Here is a 16,268-nt window from a genome sequence, read left to right on the forward strand (position 1 = left end):
AATGTGTGTGCATATATATATTTCACACATATTGGGTTGTGCCTATAGGTACAATATATATACTTACTGGTGTATGTACAAATGTATACATGTGTATGTACGAGTTACGATTTAATAATGAGATGGATTATTTGGTCATTTATTAGATCAAAATATACACATTCAAATAAATACTGCTAAAAATAAATAAATAAATAAATAAATAAATACTGCTGTTCAGAGCAGTCACAAAACTATAAAATTATTCCAAGGATATTTCACAGCTATTTACAGTTATTCTTATGAAATTTGTTTTCTGACCTGTGTGGAATTCATACAATGGCAACTAAGTTGAATGACATTTCAATTTGCAAAGGAGCTTTTATATGTACGATTTCATTTAAATTAATCCTCATGCTGATTCTATGGGTACGAAAACCCCAAAGTTCATCAACAAAGAGCAAATGTCCTGTCCAAGCGGAGAAGCTAGGGAGGATTCACCGAGACCAAACTCCTTCTTTCTTTTCATTGTACCATGCCACCTCTCAAGAGAGTTATATCCACTGTTTTTTAGTGTACTTCACCTGCCTTGTGAGCCATACTTAATAAAACTTCTCAAGTCCTATTTACAAAAGATATACAAAATTACAGTCCTTCCTCATTATCTGCCAGGAGATTAGTTCCACGAATCTCTGTCGATGCTTAAGTCCCAGAGTTGGCTCTCTCATATCCACTGGTACGGCATTAGTGGATTCAACCAACCATGGATGGAATTTTTGATCTGCAGTTGGTTGGATCTGTGGACTGGAACCCGTGGAGGGTCCATTGTATATTTACTGAAAAACATTCATATATAAGTGGACCCAGGCAGTTCAAACTCATGTTGCTCAAGGGCCAACTGTATTTATAAATAAATCAATAGTTAGATCTATAACTACTTATTCCATTAATAATATTATTAACCATATTGACTTTGGTTATTATTATTATGACTACTACCAGGCACTGTGATAAGCGCTTAAGTTCTAGTTCATTTAGCCTTCATGTGATTCTTGGGCTGTGGGTACGGGAGATATTAAAAATATCTAACTAGTATGTAGTGGCCACCAACCAATCTGACTAAGGGGAAAGAATCCATGCTGTAGGGCTGGAGCAGGTCCTGGAGGCCCCTCCCAGGCCAGCCTTTATTTGTTGCACTGTGGAGAGGACTATAGGGTCTGCAGGAGAAGGGGTGAGTGTGGTGGCAGTTACTCAGGGGCTTGGAGATTTACCAGCTGAAGCTTAAGCAGGTTTACAAGCTGCACAAGGTCTCAGTCTTAGTATATGATGAAGTAGAGATTCAAATCCAGGTGACTTTTTCAGCAATTCCACCTCTCCCTAGATCATACGCTTCCTATTAAGATTTAATATTTGTAAAATTTAAATTGGTTCCACAAAATAAAGATCTAGAAGATTTACCGATTCTGAAGATAGTCAAAGGAATATCCTAGAAAGTAAAAAATGCAGCTTTAAAAATATAATGACTGAGTGACAGTGGCACTATTGGAACAATTTATGTCCTTCTGAGAAGCCTATGTTAAAGGGAACAGTCTGATATTTACCGCCTAAGTTTTGTCATGATCTATATAAAAACAATCTTTCAAATCCCAATACAATCTTGTCTCATAATCACTGCAGTTTAAATGTCTCTTCAGAAAAGGTGCCAAGAAAACAGATCAGATACAATAAAGGGGCCTTAAGAAAACATTCTTATTTCCTGACTGTTTCATATTTTTACAAATCTTTTAATTTTTATTAGATATTCCCCTTGAGTTGTGATTCCTACTTCTAGGGAGCAATAACATCATCCTCTTCTTACTGCGTCTCATATTGTGAGTGGAAGATCAGATAAAATAGGTTGAGGGTATGCCTGAAAGTAAAACTGACTGCGGTAAAGGTGGTCCTGGGAGTATTTCCATTTGGCTGGTTGAGTGGGGCTTGAGAAGGTTAGTTGGAGCCAGCTTACCTCACAGGACAAGCCAGAATAGCCCGGGGGACAATCACATCTTTCTATCAAGTGAGCTGGAGGAGTCATTGCTGTGATGCGTCCTTGTTCAGCTACCTCCATTGAGATTTCAGAAATCCTGGAACAGCGAGCAAATACTTAGATGGGGGTAGTAAATTAAGCTTACCCAGCAAACACTCAATCCTGAAAGAAGGGTCTTCTCAAGGTTTTGTCAACAACCACAAACTTGTTCTATTGTTTTGAAGCTGCTAAATTCCAGGGGCTCCGTGTGCCACATCTTATTTCAGCATCTTCGCTTCCTCAAAGGGTGAGATTACACATTAGCAAAATATTCACATAAATCATAAAGCGTTTAGGAAATTAGATGTCTGACGTCCTATTGAGAAGTTATTATAAAGAGTTTTCCTCCCACTTTTAAAAATGTGAGTGGCTTCAGGTAGACATGGCCAATTAGTTAGACATTTTCATTCTTTCAAATAGACAACCCAAGGTCATTCCCTGTTGGAAAATCTCCAGTCGTTACTAGTGAAATTGCTTTTAATTTGCAACCAGTCCCAATTTCTTGCTCTTGAATCTCTGAACGTCCTTTCAAGAACTTTAGAAAACCATCTAGGAAACGACTGAGCATAAGCTAGTAATATTGATAACTTTCTGAGGATAAAGAACCTCTCAAATTAGTCTTTTGTTAACTTTATTGAATAAATCCTTCAAGTAACTTAACCCACCCTTCCTATTGGCGGAAAGGTCCTCATAATTGAAAAAAAATTATTCACAATAAAAATGTTGATACCCTTTGTAATAATTTGAAATTATACATTAAAAAATATACACAGTCCATAAACTCATACTGTTTCATGACTAACTGGTAACATGAAATGTTCTGCAAATAAACTTTCTTTTTTTTTTTTTGCAAATAAACTTTTAAATGAGACAATGAATAGTTTTGCTTCAATAAAACACACCTCTAATAGCTTAAGGAGCTTGAATCGTAAACTTTATAACAAGCATAGGTAGGTTTTATTGACACTGAAATATGAATGCGCATTCTGACTTGGCTCCCGTTGTAATCTACAATCTGAAGACCAGCCAGCCTTTATGAAACACATGTTCAGTTAAAATTCAGATTTCATGCTCCCCTCATTATAGGATGCACAGCAGTTGTGATCTGTAAATAAACCACTCCCCTCCTACAAGAAAGACTCTGGGTTCTCTGAGGGAGCAGGAAGGTAACTCGCTGCTTGATGCAAAGTCATCTCTGCTAGTATCTCGTGGTATTTTATAACCTGAGGAGTTTCTAGCATCACCTTCCCTTCTCTGGCACATGCATGCACACAACAGACTAGTGAGTATTTAAAAACCAAGTGAAACCTGAATGGTGTGAGCAACAGACATTTCTGCAACACATCATTATTTTTCCTCAGGGAATCAGAGAGGAACTGTTTTGCTTGAATCAGGGATTTGGCCAAACTCAGGCATCTATTTAAATGAATACTGAAAAACAAAGTCGTTAAGTTCTTCAAATAAATGTAAGAGAGGACAAAAGCAAAGATAAAAGAAAATTTCAGCATTGCAATATGTACAAAGTCAGAACCTCAAACCACATGTATAACAAACTCTCTGCTTCTAAGACTATTTACATTTGTAACTGAATAAAGATGCAGCGTTATGTGTTAACTGCTTTGAGTCAAACGTATCTCTGACCTTTGTCAAAATTCCACTGTCTTACAAAATCAAGTGCTGATACACTGCTTTATTTGTTTTTATCGTTACTAGATGTTCACTCTAGTTTTTATTGAGCCTAGAAAAAGTGAAGTATTTACTTACTCTAGTGTTTAAAAAAGGAGCTCCTAAGCCAAAGGATATTATTTAGTGAGCTATATGAAATAAAGTGATAAGAGAAAGAGACTTATGGGGAAAAAAAGCAACCTTACAGCAAAGAAAGGTGGAATCGGTGTGAGAGAGGCAAAGAAAGCGTAATGAAAAATGCATGACAACACTGTTTCTACCAGATCCACTAACAAAATGTTCTGCATATGACCAAACTTTTTTACTGAAGCATAGAACAATTTCAAAATAACATATTTTCACACTCACAAAGTCACCTGCTGTCTTCTAGGACATGCAAACCTGCTTTGGCTTCTGTCATCTAATTTACATTTGAAATTTTAAAATAATTAACAATATAACTGACAAGATATTTTGGTATACGTTTTTTAAAATTATTTCATAATTGGGATTTGGGATTGACATGTACACACTGCTATTATTTACAATAGATAACCAACAAGGACCTACTGTAAAAAACAAAACGAAGCATCTCCTGTTAGAAATGAGAAATATGAAAAAAAAAACCAAAACAATATAGACTTAAAAGTAAATTTTGGTCCTTGATTTGGTCCCCACTTTTGGTACAATCAGAAGAGCAATATGGATCTTCTGCAATAAAGAAAGGATTTTCTGCTACATGTTTAACAGTGTAAACATTTGAAACATGGTATTTTTTTAAGGTATTTTCTTTTCTTTTCTTTATTTTTTTTAAACATCTTTATTGGAGTATAATTGCTTTACAATGGTGCTTTTCTGCTTTATAACAAAGTGAATCAGCTATACATATACATATATCCCCATATCTCTTCCCTCTTGCATCTCCCTCCCTCCCACCCTCCCTATCCCACCCCTCTAGGTGGTCACAGAGCACCGAGCTGATCTCCCTGTGCTTTGCGGCTGCTTCCCACTAGCTATCTATTTTACATAGTAGTATATATAAGTCCATGGTAGTATATGTTAAGTCCATGCTGGGACGAAGTGAAACATGGTATTTTGATATTCATTGGTTTGTCAATGAGAGGGTTCATAATTTTGTTTTCTTTTGTTGTCCTGCACTGATCTACTATTTTGTTATATAAGTTTATTTCTAAATATCTATCGATTTCATATTCTTATAGACACAACAGAGAAGCTAATATGCCGGAGAAGTTGAGACTATGTGTATGAACTCAGCTCAACTTTCTGTCTCCATGGCATACATTTAGCTACATCTGTGCAGTTCCTCATATTATCTCATTGGATAAGTTTTCCCTTATACTTGAGGCACATGACCTCAAGTATACTCATGATGTTGAAGAATCCTGGCTTCTTCATTGTTTATTTTCTCTTTATTCTATCATTTTAAAATTTATATCTTGCTACTAATTCCTCCCCTTCCCCAGCCCCATGGTATATAAACATGCTTACTTCTCTCTCCGATTAAACAATCCTCCCTTGACTTTTGACACGACCTCATTCCTCCCTTTTTATGATTTTGTTCATGGAGAACAATAGTCTACATTCATAATATTAGGTTCATTGCATCCCATTCATTCCTCAAAACCTTGAGACTATTTCTGCCCCAGAACTTCACTAAAACTGGTATTATGAATGTCACCAGTGTGATCCTAAGTGTCAGTTTCAAAGAGCCTCCTTTTAATCGTCCTCTTTGGGTCATACGAAAAAACCATATCTACTCCCTTATAGTATTCTCATCCTTTGGCTTTCATGACATTCATTCTTGTTCTTGTTCCGTGTACTTTCCTATTCAATGTGATTCCCAGTCTTTTCACATCATAAGGCACAGGGAAAATGGCAATATAGTATGGCACGCTGGGGTGAACAGATGAGAATGCATATGGCTGGGAGAGACAGGACCAACTTGGCCCTGCCTGGTTCCCCTGACGGTTGAAGGAGGATACCTTCTCAGCAATCTTGCAACCTATTTATAGCACAGCAGTGAATTCTCTCTACCCTGTAGGACATCTTCTCCCGAACTTCTGCCTGACATCTAAAATTCACCATGTCAAAGATCAATTCAATTTTTCCCCTTAATCTTGCTTCTGATTCTGTTTCCCTTTTGGGGGGAATGGCAGTAATTTCCACCAGATGACCTGGACGCCATCCTTGACTAGTCTTCTATCATCACACTCCCAAAGCAAACTTTTAAATCTTTCTTGTCTGATGTCTTACTGATCTCTCTTATAGACTCTAGAATAAGAAATTAACTTGGATATTCATTATAGTTTACCTGCTTTGTCTCATGATATTTCCATAGGTAGCCTTGATAAGAATATAATGGATATCATATAGTACATCCAAGAAGTCTTCACGGGTCACGGTTCTACTGATTCGAGGATCATCACCATAATATTTCCATTTTTTCTGTTAACAAGAAAAGAAACCACTTTGCCGAAACCGAGTGCAAATCCATTGGCATCCTGGTTGGTACCCAACAAGTAACCACCTTACCTCTGTCATTTCAATTTCATGTCTTGTCAACTGGCCAATTAGAGGAGCAGCCATATGCCTGATGATAATTCTCACATGACTAGGAGTCCCACCTCGAATGATGACTTGTGGGTTATACGTAGAGAAACCTGTCTCTTCCCGAGCCTCAAAATAGATTGTGTACTTGAGTTTGCCCCCATAGGCCATCAACTGATAAAACAGAATGAAGAATGATGAGTTAGATAAATCTCCAAATAGCATTATTCTAAAAACATTTTATTTTGTTCTCATGTGACTTCAAAGTTCTTGGCCTTACCTTCTTTCCTTCAAATTGTTCTGGAAGTTTCCAATAAAAAGGTTCCAAATGGAGATCTTGTCTCACCAGATCCATGTGTGCAACAATCTCTGGATGTTGAAAAATGATGCCTCTGGTAGTTGTGTGCTGCAGCGCCTCATCCACCAGGGGCAGAATGGTCTGCTCAGGCTTCAGAGTCACCTGCATGGGATCAAAACACAGCAGGGGGCTGAGTTTAAGTCTTTGGAGGCCTCCTTTAAACTTAACCTCCCAAATTTACAAGCAGCTCATGCAACTCAATATCAGAAAAACAAACAACCCAATCCAAAAATGGGCAGCAGACCTAAAGAGACATTTCTCCAAAGAAGACACACAGCTTGCCAACAAACACATGAAAGGATGCTCCACATCACTAATCATTAGAGAAATGCAAATCAAAACTACAATGAGATACTACCTCACACCAGTGTGAATGGCCATCATCAAAAAATCTACAAACAATAAATGCTGGAGAGGGTGTGGAGAAAAGGGAACCCTCTTGCACTGTTGCTGGGAATGTAAATTGATACAGCCACTATGGAGAACAGCATGGAGGTTCCTTAAAAAACTAAAAATAGAATTACCGTATGACCCATCAATCCCACTACTGGGCATATACCCTGAGAAAACCATAATTCAAAAAGAGTCATATACCACAATGTTCATTGAGGCTCTATTTACAACAGGCAGGACATGGAAGCAACCTAGGTGTCCATCGACAGATGAATGGATAAAGAAGATGTGGCACATATATACAATGGAATATTACTCAGTCATAAAAAGAAATGAAATTGAGTTATTTGTAGTGACGTGGATGGACCTAGAGTCTGTCACACAGAGTGAAGTAAGTCAGAAAGAGAAAAACAAATACCATATGCTAACACATATACGTGGAATCTAAAAAAAAAAAAAAAGGGGTTCTGAAGAACCTAGGGGCAGGACAGGAATAAAGACGCAGACGTAGAGAATGGATTTGAGGACACAGGGAAGCTGGGACGAAGTGAGAGCGTGGCATGGACTTATATACACTACCAAATGTAAAATAGACAGTGGGAAGCAGCCGCATAGCACAGGGAGATCAGCTCGGTGCTCTTTGACCACCTAGAGGGGTGGGACAGGGAGGGTGGGAGGGAGATACAAGAGCGAGGAGATATGGGGATATATGTATATGTATAGCTGATTTACTTTGTTATAAAGCGGAAACTAACACACCATTGTAAAGCAATTATACTCTAATAAAGATGTTAAAGAAAAAGAGTTTTAGACTGCATGTCTACCTGCAGCCCCACCCCCTTCTGATGAAGTGTTCTCATGAGAAACAGAACTCGTGCACAATGAACAGGTAGGAGAGGGGATAAACCCTTCTGACTTATTTGCATAGTGAAATCCACAACATCTGTGAAAACTGGTCTTTTACACTAACAATAAGTAGAGTTTAAAAGTAGGAAGAGTTAAAGGAAAATTAAGGCAAAAATGAACTTTTTTCCACCCTAAAGAGTGATGATTCTCTAAGCCTGGTTGGACTAAATGCGCAAGTTCTGGTTTTCATTACTGCATGAACACACATCTATCTTCCCGCTCTGGTGCCGTTGCTCTTCAGAGGGCAGCTTCTTCCCATCCCCAAACATAACATTTCCCTCATAATGTTTTCCTTTTTCACTCGGCATCTATATTTCCTTATCCGCAATAAATGAACTCTTTTAAAGGCAGGATAAAAACGATATTTACTCCAACTGTCTAATGGCACACGGCCCCTCTACCCGTTCTAAACGTGCGCAGGGGAAAAGGTTACTTAAATGTTTTGCCATTTCCTCCTACCTCTCAGTGCCTGGCTAAAAGACGCCAGCAGGAGCTAACATTATACCATTACATGGCTCAGCAGTTCCTTACTCACCCACGTATGGATCAGGCCTTTTGCTTCAGAGCACTGAGTAGTGGCGCCGAAGCAATAGCAGCTGCTGCAGCCAAGTGGGTTCTTGGCCTCAAGTCCGAATTTGCCGAGCCGGCACCTGTCACAGCGGACGCCTTCCACATTCACCTGAAGAAAGATGAGAGATCCCTAGAGTTCATACGGTGACATGCTGAGAGAAATAAACTCAAGAATGAATAACAGGAGCACGTGTTAAAGACAATGAAACAAAAAATAAAAGAATGCTGAATATCAGACTCACGTCCCAAATAGCATATGCAGTTAATCTCTTTGTTAGCATGGCATGGGTCTAAAAAAATGCTTTATTTATAAATGCATGCATTACTAAGGATATTGTTTTTTAAATTTAGGCAGCACATTTCCCATTATTCCACTGTGAGGAATATGAAAGGGTCGTGAGAATTTTGAAAGCAAAATAAAAACATTGATTCCTAGACAGTGGTGTGATGCAAAGCTGTAAAAAACAGGCAATATGTTAAACGATAGATTTATATAATTATTGACTACTGTATATACACACATATAGCATGTATTAAGTATAATGTATAATCATAATTATAATATGTAATAATGCAGCATCATACTTTGTGCTTTGTCTAGGACTTTTAATGGCAGAACCTCCCATTTTCCTAAATTGTCAAGACTCTTAACAACCACTCCCTAGATTTCATCTTTCTGTTTCCTCTGACTCTCTTTGCACAGACTTTTTCTTGTAAAGATACTTCTGATACAGTCTTTACTGCATTTATCCTGGGACTGATTTTCCAGAAATATCTAAGGGAGAAAAAAATCCTTCTTAACCTTTTTTTTTAAAAAAAATTTATTTTATTTTTATCTATTTTTGGCTGCGTTGGGTCTTTGTTGCTGCACGTGGGCTTTCTCTAGTTGCAGCGAGTGGGGGCTACTCTTTGTTGCAGTGCGCGGGCTTCTCATTGTGGTGGCTTCTCTTGTTGCAGAGCACGGGCTCTAGGCTTGTGGGCTTCAGTAGTTGTGGCTCATGGGCTCTAGAGCGCAGGCTCAGTAGTTGTGGCTCGCGGGCTCTATAGCACAGGCTCAGCAGTTGTGGCACATGGGCTTAGTTGCTCCACGGCATGTGGGATCTTCCCGGACCAGGGCTCAAACCCATGTCCCCTGTGTTGGCAGGCGGATTCTTAACCAATGCACCACCAGGGAAGCCCTTCTTACCCTTTTTAATTGGCTGTTTTCCTATGTCATTTAACAATATTAATGAGGACTGAAATTTGCATATAGTCACTGTTTGTAATGTCACTGCTTATACGTGATGAAGTTTTACTGAACTTTCACAGCAGTAAATCTATTTTTCAGTGTACAGTGATTGCGGATTAATTTGAGGAGAAAATTTTTTTTAAATCAACCTTATCATTTAGCTGTGATTTTCTCTGATGATGCTTAAGAGAACTTTTTTTTCTCTCCCACATTATTCTTGTTGAAGCAAAGTGAATATGTAAAGACAAACTGAACTTTACTGTCGAAAATATATCATTTATACGAGCTAGAAAAATATGTTGGGTTTTGGTTGAAAATCAGTTCTTAAAAATCAGTGCTAGGGCTTCCCTGGTGGCGCAGTGGTTGAGAGTCCGCCTGCTGATGCAGGGGACACGGGTTCGTGTCCCGGTCCGGAAAGATCCCACATGCCGCGGAGCGGCTGGGCCCGTGAGCCATGGCCGCTGAGCCTGCGCGTCCAGAGCCTGTGCTCCGCAACGGGAGAGGCCACAACAGTGAGAGGCCCGCGTACTGCCAAAAAAAAAATCAGTGCTTATCTGTATGCTAGAAAAAAACTGTGTCTGGCAATGAATTTTCATTTGTCTGTCTGTTTGGCCTAATGATGCAGGAATAAATAACTGAATGAGGTTAAAGCTGAGCAATGGAAATAGAACTGAGTAAGGTTTTTCCTTACTGAATTTCGGCAGCACTTACCTTACAAGTACACTGCCCAGTCTTATCAGTACAGGAGCATTTTTTAGTCTCTAAATCACAGGTTGAGTCATCAGTCCCTGGCAAGAAGCAGTCACAGGGATTGCAGTGAGGGTAGCTCCAGTGGCCTCGATTGCACTCTGTACATTTTGCACCAGAGAATTTGGGACGACAGTTGCATTGCCCCGTGTTTAAATTGCATTGGAAATCCAAGGATCCCACCGAGCTGCAGTTACAAGGCTATGGAGGAGATAAAAACAGCAGTGATTAACATCATTTCATGGGCAATATTTTTAAATTTTAATTCTAATGTTTCTATGCTTCCATTAAGCACATATTAATCATGTGTCTGTTACATGCTTTGTACTGTTCTAGTTCAGTCGCTTGGGAAACATCAGTGAACATAATGTTAAAATTGCTTCCTGCATTTACTAAAATATATGAGTGTCCAGAAACCATAAAGCTATTGAATAAAAAAGAAACTGTGTTTTCTCTGTCTTTGTGGTGAGCAGGAGTTAGGTGTAGGTTTTCTTCAAATACTTCTTACTTCAAAGATTGAACTTTAGACAAAGCCATTTTACCTTATCATTTCATTTTTATAGCATTTATTGTATAGAGACATACCTTACAATCTAATGTACATAAATATAAGTAAACACATAAATATAACACAGTGGAATAAGCATGATAAATAGGGAAAATGCAAAATGCTATGAGAACGTATAAAAAGCACCAAACCAGATGTGGGGAAGCCAGGGAGAATTTAGAGGAGAAGTGATATCTAGGATGTTGTGTTTTAGAGTTAGGTTTGCAGAAAAGCCCAATCTGAGGTGCTTTGCTGGTAACCTTTTTTCTTCTTCCTAGATATGCATAGGATTTTCTCTTTATATATGTAATTTGAAATTTTGCTAGAATTTTTTTTTTTAATGCTCATTCCAAACCTTTTATTTTAAACGCTAAAAAAAAAAAGGTAGGGGCTTCCCTACTGGAGCCTGTGCTCCGCAACGGGAGAGGCCACAACAGTGAGAGGCCCGCGTACCGCAAAAAAAAAAAAAAAAAAAAGGTTTAAGCAATTAAAAAGTGATGAGACCATTAAAAAATTCCTATTGCTAGGGTGATGAGAGGCCCTTGGAAAATTTTAACCTATACAAACAAATAAGACTGGATTAAACACATTCCAGAGTATTGAAGCTATTAAGATTATTAGGCTGTGAAATATGCTGCCAAGGAAGTGCCAGATCCACCACCTCCTGAGACACTTAAAACTCAACTAACAAAACAGTACAAAATGCATTTCTGGGAAAAGGAAACTAGCACAGAAGGGGATCAAGCTACTAATTAAAGATATCTTTTTGTTTTCCTTCTGATATTCATGTTTAAGCAGCTACTTTTTTTTTTTTTAAGAGGGAGGAGATATGGGGTTATATGTATACATATAGCTGATTCACTTTTTTATAAAGCAGAAACTAATACACCATTGTAAAGCAATTATATTCCAAAAAAGATGTTAAAAAATTTTTAAAAACATAAAAAATTAAAAAAAATAAATAAAATGATGCCAAGTTCTGCTAGAATTTTTAAAAGCTTGAGTCTTTTTAAAAATTAATTTACTGGAACATAGTGAGTTCTTTCAGTTTGAGAATAAAACTGTTCTTTAATTCAGTGCTATTTCTTCAAATTTGTTTTTGATTTTTACTTCTGTTCTAATTTATCAATATTCTTCTTCAGGATCACTTATAATTCTTAAAGTACATCATTTTTGTCTGTCTGCCAAATCAATAATATACTACTGTTTTCTGTAGTCGTTTCCCTATCTGCCTCTCAAATTTGTTCTCCATTTTGTCCTTTCCATTCTACACCATGAAAATTCTGTTGTATGCATATACCACCAATACTTATTTTAATTACACTGCTGCATTTTTAGCTTCTTTTCAATAATTTCTTTATCTCATCTCATCAGCAATCTTCAACTGCTGTTCATCCACATGTCTCTTCGTCTCCTATTGCTTAAGGCTCTCTGTTTCTGATTTACAGCTCATAGTTCCTTGCATTTTAATTAAAATTCAAGTGGATTTCTAAATGTTATTTAAGGTCTTGGAATACATCATTTTCACAGATCAGCTGTGCCAGTGATTACTCTGCTGCCTCTGAGCTCTAAACTCACTCCTCCTTGCCCTGCTTTGTGATATTGCAGTTAGACCCTGTGGACACCTCTCCCGGGCCAGGTAGCAGAACATTAGGCTTATTCATTAGAAGGCCATAGTGACGGAAAGACATTTCTGTTCTGGGTTCTGGGTCTTCATTACTATTGCCATCATTATTATTTAATTGTTTAGCATGGGAGCCCAGAGGCCCAGAAAGAATTCTAGCTATGCCATCAGGCCACTCTCTCCCCTAGGCTGCTTAGGTCTGCACACAAGCTCCGTCCACAACAGGCTGCTTCTAAGTAGCTCCAGCAGACCCATAACCTCCAGCAATGATGGGTAGCATCTACAGACCAACACTTGCCCACAAACTCTGGCAAGTTTTGTGTATTATTATTATTGTTTGTGTTTTACCACCAGCAGGCTATGCATTCCTGTAGCAGCCACATTCTTTCCAACTATGTCTGAACCTAAGCCTTGTTGGGAGTGGGGGGCAGGGGGATGCCTTCCCCTAGCCCTTGGTTCCTTTATTGTCCACCACCCCTCACCCTGGAAGTAGTAGCTACTCTTTTGTACCTACTACTTCAGGACATTTTATATCCCTCTTTTATCCTTTTTACCGGTTAATAATTCTTTACATTCTACTTTCCCTGTTTAAACAACTAGTGTGGTTTCTGTCTCCCAAGTGAGTACCACCTGTCTCTGTGTCTGCGTTTGCCACCATACAGGCTTTGTACTTAGTCTATGACCTCTTTTTGGTGACTTTCTATTAATTATCCTTCTCAGATCTACAGCTCTGTGGCATACTCAGATGCATAACAACTTGCCAAATTTCCAGATCCAAGTCTGGCTGGATCTCACTTTACATTTCTCACACTTTCATTGCTCAGCTTAATTCTTATACCCACTACTACTAGGGCTATTCCTGCTTCTGCTCCTGCCAGCAGTTTACTTATGGGACAACACTTTCCAGGCTGTGATGTACAATCACCAGCTTTCCATCTATTATCTCTTCCCTGTCAAAATGTTTGGTGAAATATTTTCCCAGATTCTGATATTAAAATATCACCTGGCCTTATTTTTGGTGTCTTTCTGGTTCAGTATTTTTCTGTCTGCAATGCTATCCAGTAAAAAGGCCTGCAGTAGGGGATGCTCCTAAAAGGTATTTTAAGCTCAAAGATCTAAAATGTGATTATGTATTATACTACAAACATGGCTATAGTTTCCAAAGCATAGAACAAACAACCGCCATCCCCCCAAGTAACTCGTCCTTATAGAACATCAGATGTAGAATGAGAATTCAAAATAAGGATGACTGACTTATTCCTTTAAATAATTTTTCCTTGACTCATTTAAACAAAACTGACCATAATCAGAAAGAGAAAATTATATGTTATGGAAACTATAATCATGCAATAACTTCAAAAATTGTTTTATGAGATAGAGATACTTAACTAAAATAGATGTCTTAGACTTTATTAACTAAAATAACTGTCTTTAGACTTTAACTAAAATATGAAATGTCTGCTACAAATTTATTATTATAAAACGAAAGCATTAATACTTAAAGACTAGTCAACAGTACAGATAGACATTGGGACCTTTCCAAATCAGGGAGTTTATTCAGGAAGTTATAGTAGAGAATAAAAGAGACCATTAACCATATGTTTAGACAGTACTATAGCCAACATGAAATGTAAATCATAATTAGATGTAATGTTTGTTTAGCAATAGAAGATTTATGCACTATTCCCCTGCTAGTGAAAGATGGTAGGCTTTGTATTCTAGTTCAATAAAAGCTCAGATGATGTGTGTGCTCACACCTCAGCACAGAGAAATTATCCATGACACAAAGAAATGAAAGCTATAAATCTCAAATCACTGTTCATTTAGATTATAATCATCCAAGATTTTTAAATAGTAGGATACATGCTTATAAATATTTCTGAGGGCTGTATGAATTTTTTTGTAATTATTCATAATTATGAAGTGTCTAGCTATTCAGAAATTTAGATTTTTAACAGTGGTTCAAAGTAATCAAAATATTTCGATCGACTTCAGTCAACATAATGTTTATTCAATGATCAGTAAATATAATGGAATCAAACATACAAATGCTTAAAAATAACTTGGTCTACATTCTATCCTGATTTACATCCTGAACATTAAGCATCAGCTTCAATTTCAGGAGTTTCATTAGAGTTTGGCCACATCATAGGATTTTGTAGATAACATGGAACCCTCTTAAGTTTATGTACAACTTATTCATGAGTCAAGCGATGGGGCAGATGCTTGGATTTGAGGTTGAAAATGCAAAATGTCAGTCATAGAAACTTAAAATGTTGTTCATACTCATCAAAAATCTTTGGAACTCTTGAGAAATTTTTGTTTTGTTTCCAAAAATGTAGCTCTATGGACCTTCAAACTTAATATTGCTATTGGCAATGGAAAAATGAGCATCCTGTCCAGTTTTTAATTTAATCACATGTCTAACTGAAGTCATGTATCTGCGCTTCCTTGAACAGTCACCAATACTCTTGTTTTCCTCTAGATCGGTGTATTCTAGACGAATGTATTCAGATATTTTATCATATATGTAAGAATGGTTACAGAGTCTACATGTGTGCTGACTCAGTAGAAAATAATAGTTTACATCTCTATAGGGTACTACCATGGAGTCAAACAGGCCACACTTGGTCATTATGTTCCAGTATTTCTCAGTCCAATGTGATCAACTGGAATGGCTCTCACTAACATCAAAAATGCCCTTATTTATTGTTCTTAAATTTCATGGACACAGTTCAGCCCTAATCTTACTTGACCTTTGTGTTGCACTAGGCACTAAAGAATATTCCTTCTTTTTAAACAGTCTTAGTTTTTAGAGCACTTACTGGTTTATCTCCTCCTCTTCTAATCTGGTAAACTATAAAACTAAAAACAAAACACATACAGAAATAAAAACCAAGAAATAACTGTTTTCAAACATTGGATAACAGGAAGCGAAGGACTGTGATTTTTGAGAGAAGGAAAACAAATGAGTTAGAACATAAAGGCAGTCTAGTCTGCAACCCAAAGAGGGGAAACCCAAATAAAGCCCCAAACTATAGCTGAATTGAGAAACAGCATAGAGTTTGGAGAAGCTGAGGCAATTAGAATTTATGGAAGACAAGTAGAATATGTGTCCCAAAAGAAGGAAGTTAGAGAGAAAATTCCAGAGATATGCAGAAGGGTTCCATTGAGTCGTTGGCTAAGTACTGATCTGTGCATGCATGGAATGAATTTCTACATGGTTGGAGAAAAAATAATTGGAAAGCCTGAGGCTGAAAAATTCCTAGGGTCCACAGAAAGCTTGGAATAATTCATATTCCCAATAGCCAGAGTGAACAGATAGTAATGCACTGGGTAGTGTTCTCAATGTATTTAGCACCTTAGTAGTAGGGCTAAGTGATTCCTAGATTAAAGGCTGCTCTGGACCTTCCCTAATAAAATTTAAAAGCAAGCATCAAAAGGATTCAAGTGATCAGTGAGTAACTAATCTGATAGCCAGGATAAAGTTCAACTCTCTTTAAAGGAATACAACAAAATCTAATGTGCAACAATGAAAAAATGTACAACATCTGGCATCCAAATAAAAATCACCAGTCACGCAAAGAAGCAAGAAAATATAGTTCATAACCAGGAAAA

General features: G+C 37.6%; 1 protein-coding gene across 1 annotated transcript in view; it reads right to left on the reverse strand.

The window, feature by feature from the left end:
* The window catches only part of LAMA2 (laminin subunit alpha 2), a 588,138-nt gene that overhangs the window by 172,994 nt on the left and 398,876 nt on the right, over nucleotides 1-16,268 (reverse strand). Inside the window, exons 26-31 of the mRNA XM_024759015.1 lie at nucleotides 10,444-10,680; nucleotides 8,470-8,613; nucleotides 6,558-6,737; nucleotides 6,263-6,451; nucleotides 6,042-6,175; nucleotides 1,985-2,102 (exon numbers count right to left, since the gene is read on the reverse strand). Of these exons, the coding sequence (XP_024614783.1) occupies nucleotides 1,985-2,102; nucleotides 6,042-6,175; nucleotides 6,263-6,451; nucleotides 6,558-6,737; nucleotides 8,470-8,613; nucleotides 10,444-10,680 (1,002 nt within the window). The remainder of the gene's footprint in view (nucleotides 1-1,984; nucleotides 2,103-6,041; nucleotides 6,176-6,262; nucleotides 6,452-6,557; nucleotides 6,738-8,469; nucleotides 8,614-10,443; nucleotides 10,681-16,268) is intronic.

The sequence above is a fragment of the Neophocaena asiaeorientalis genome, unplaced genomic scaffold (genome assembly GCF_003031525.2).
Source record: "Neophocaena asiaeorientalis asiaeorientalis breed wild unplaced genomic scaffold, Neophocaena_asiaeorientalis_V1.1 scaffold5, whole genome shotgun sequence".
Classification (NCBI taxonomy): Eukaryota; Metazoa; Chordata; class Mammalia; order Artiodactyla; family Phocoenidae; genus Neophocaena; species Neophocaena asiaeorientalis.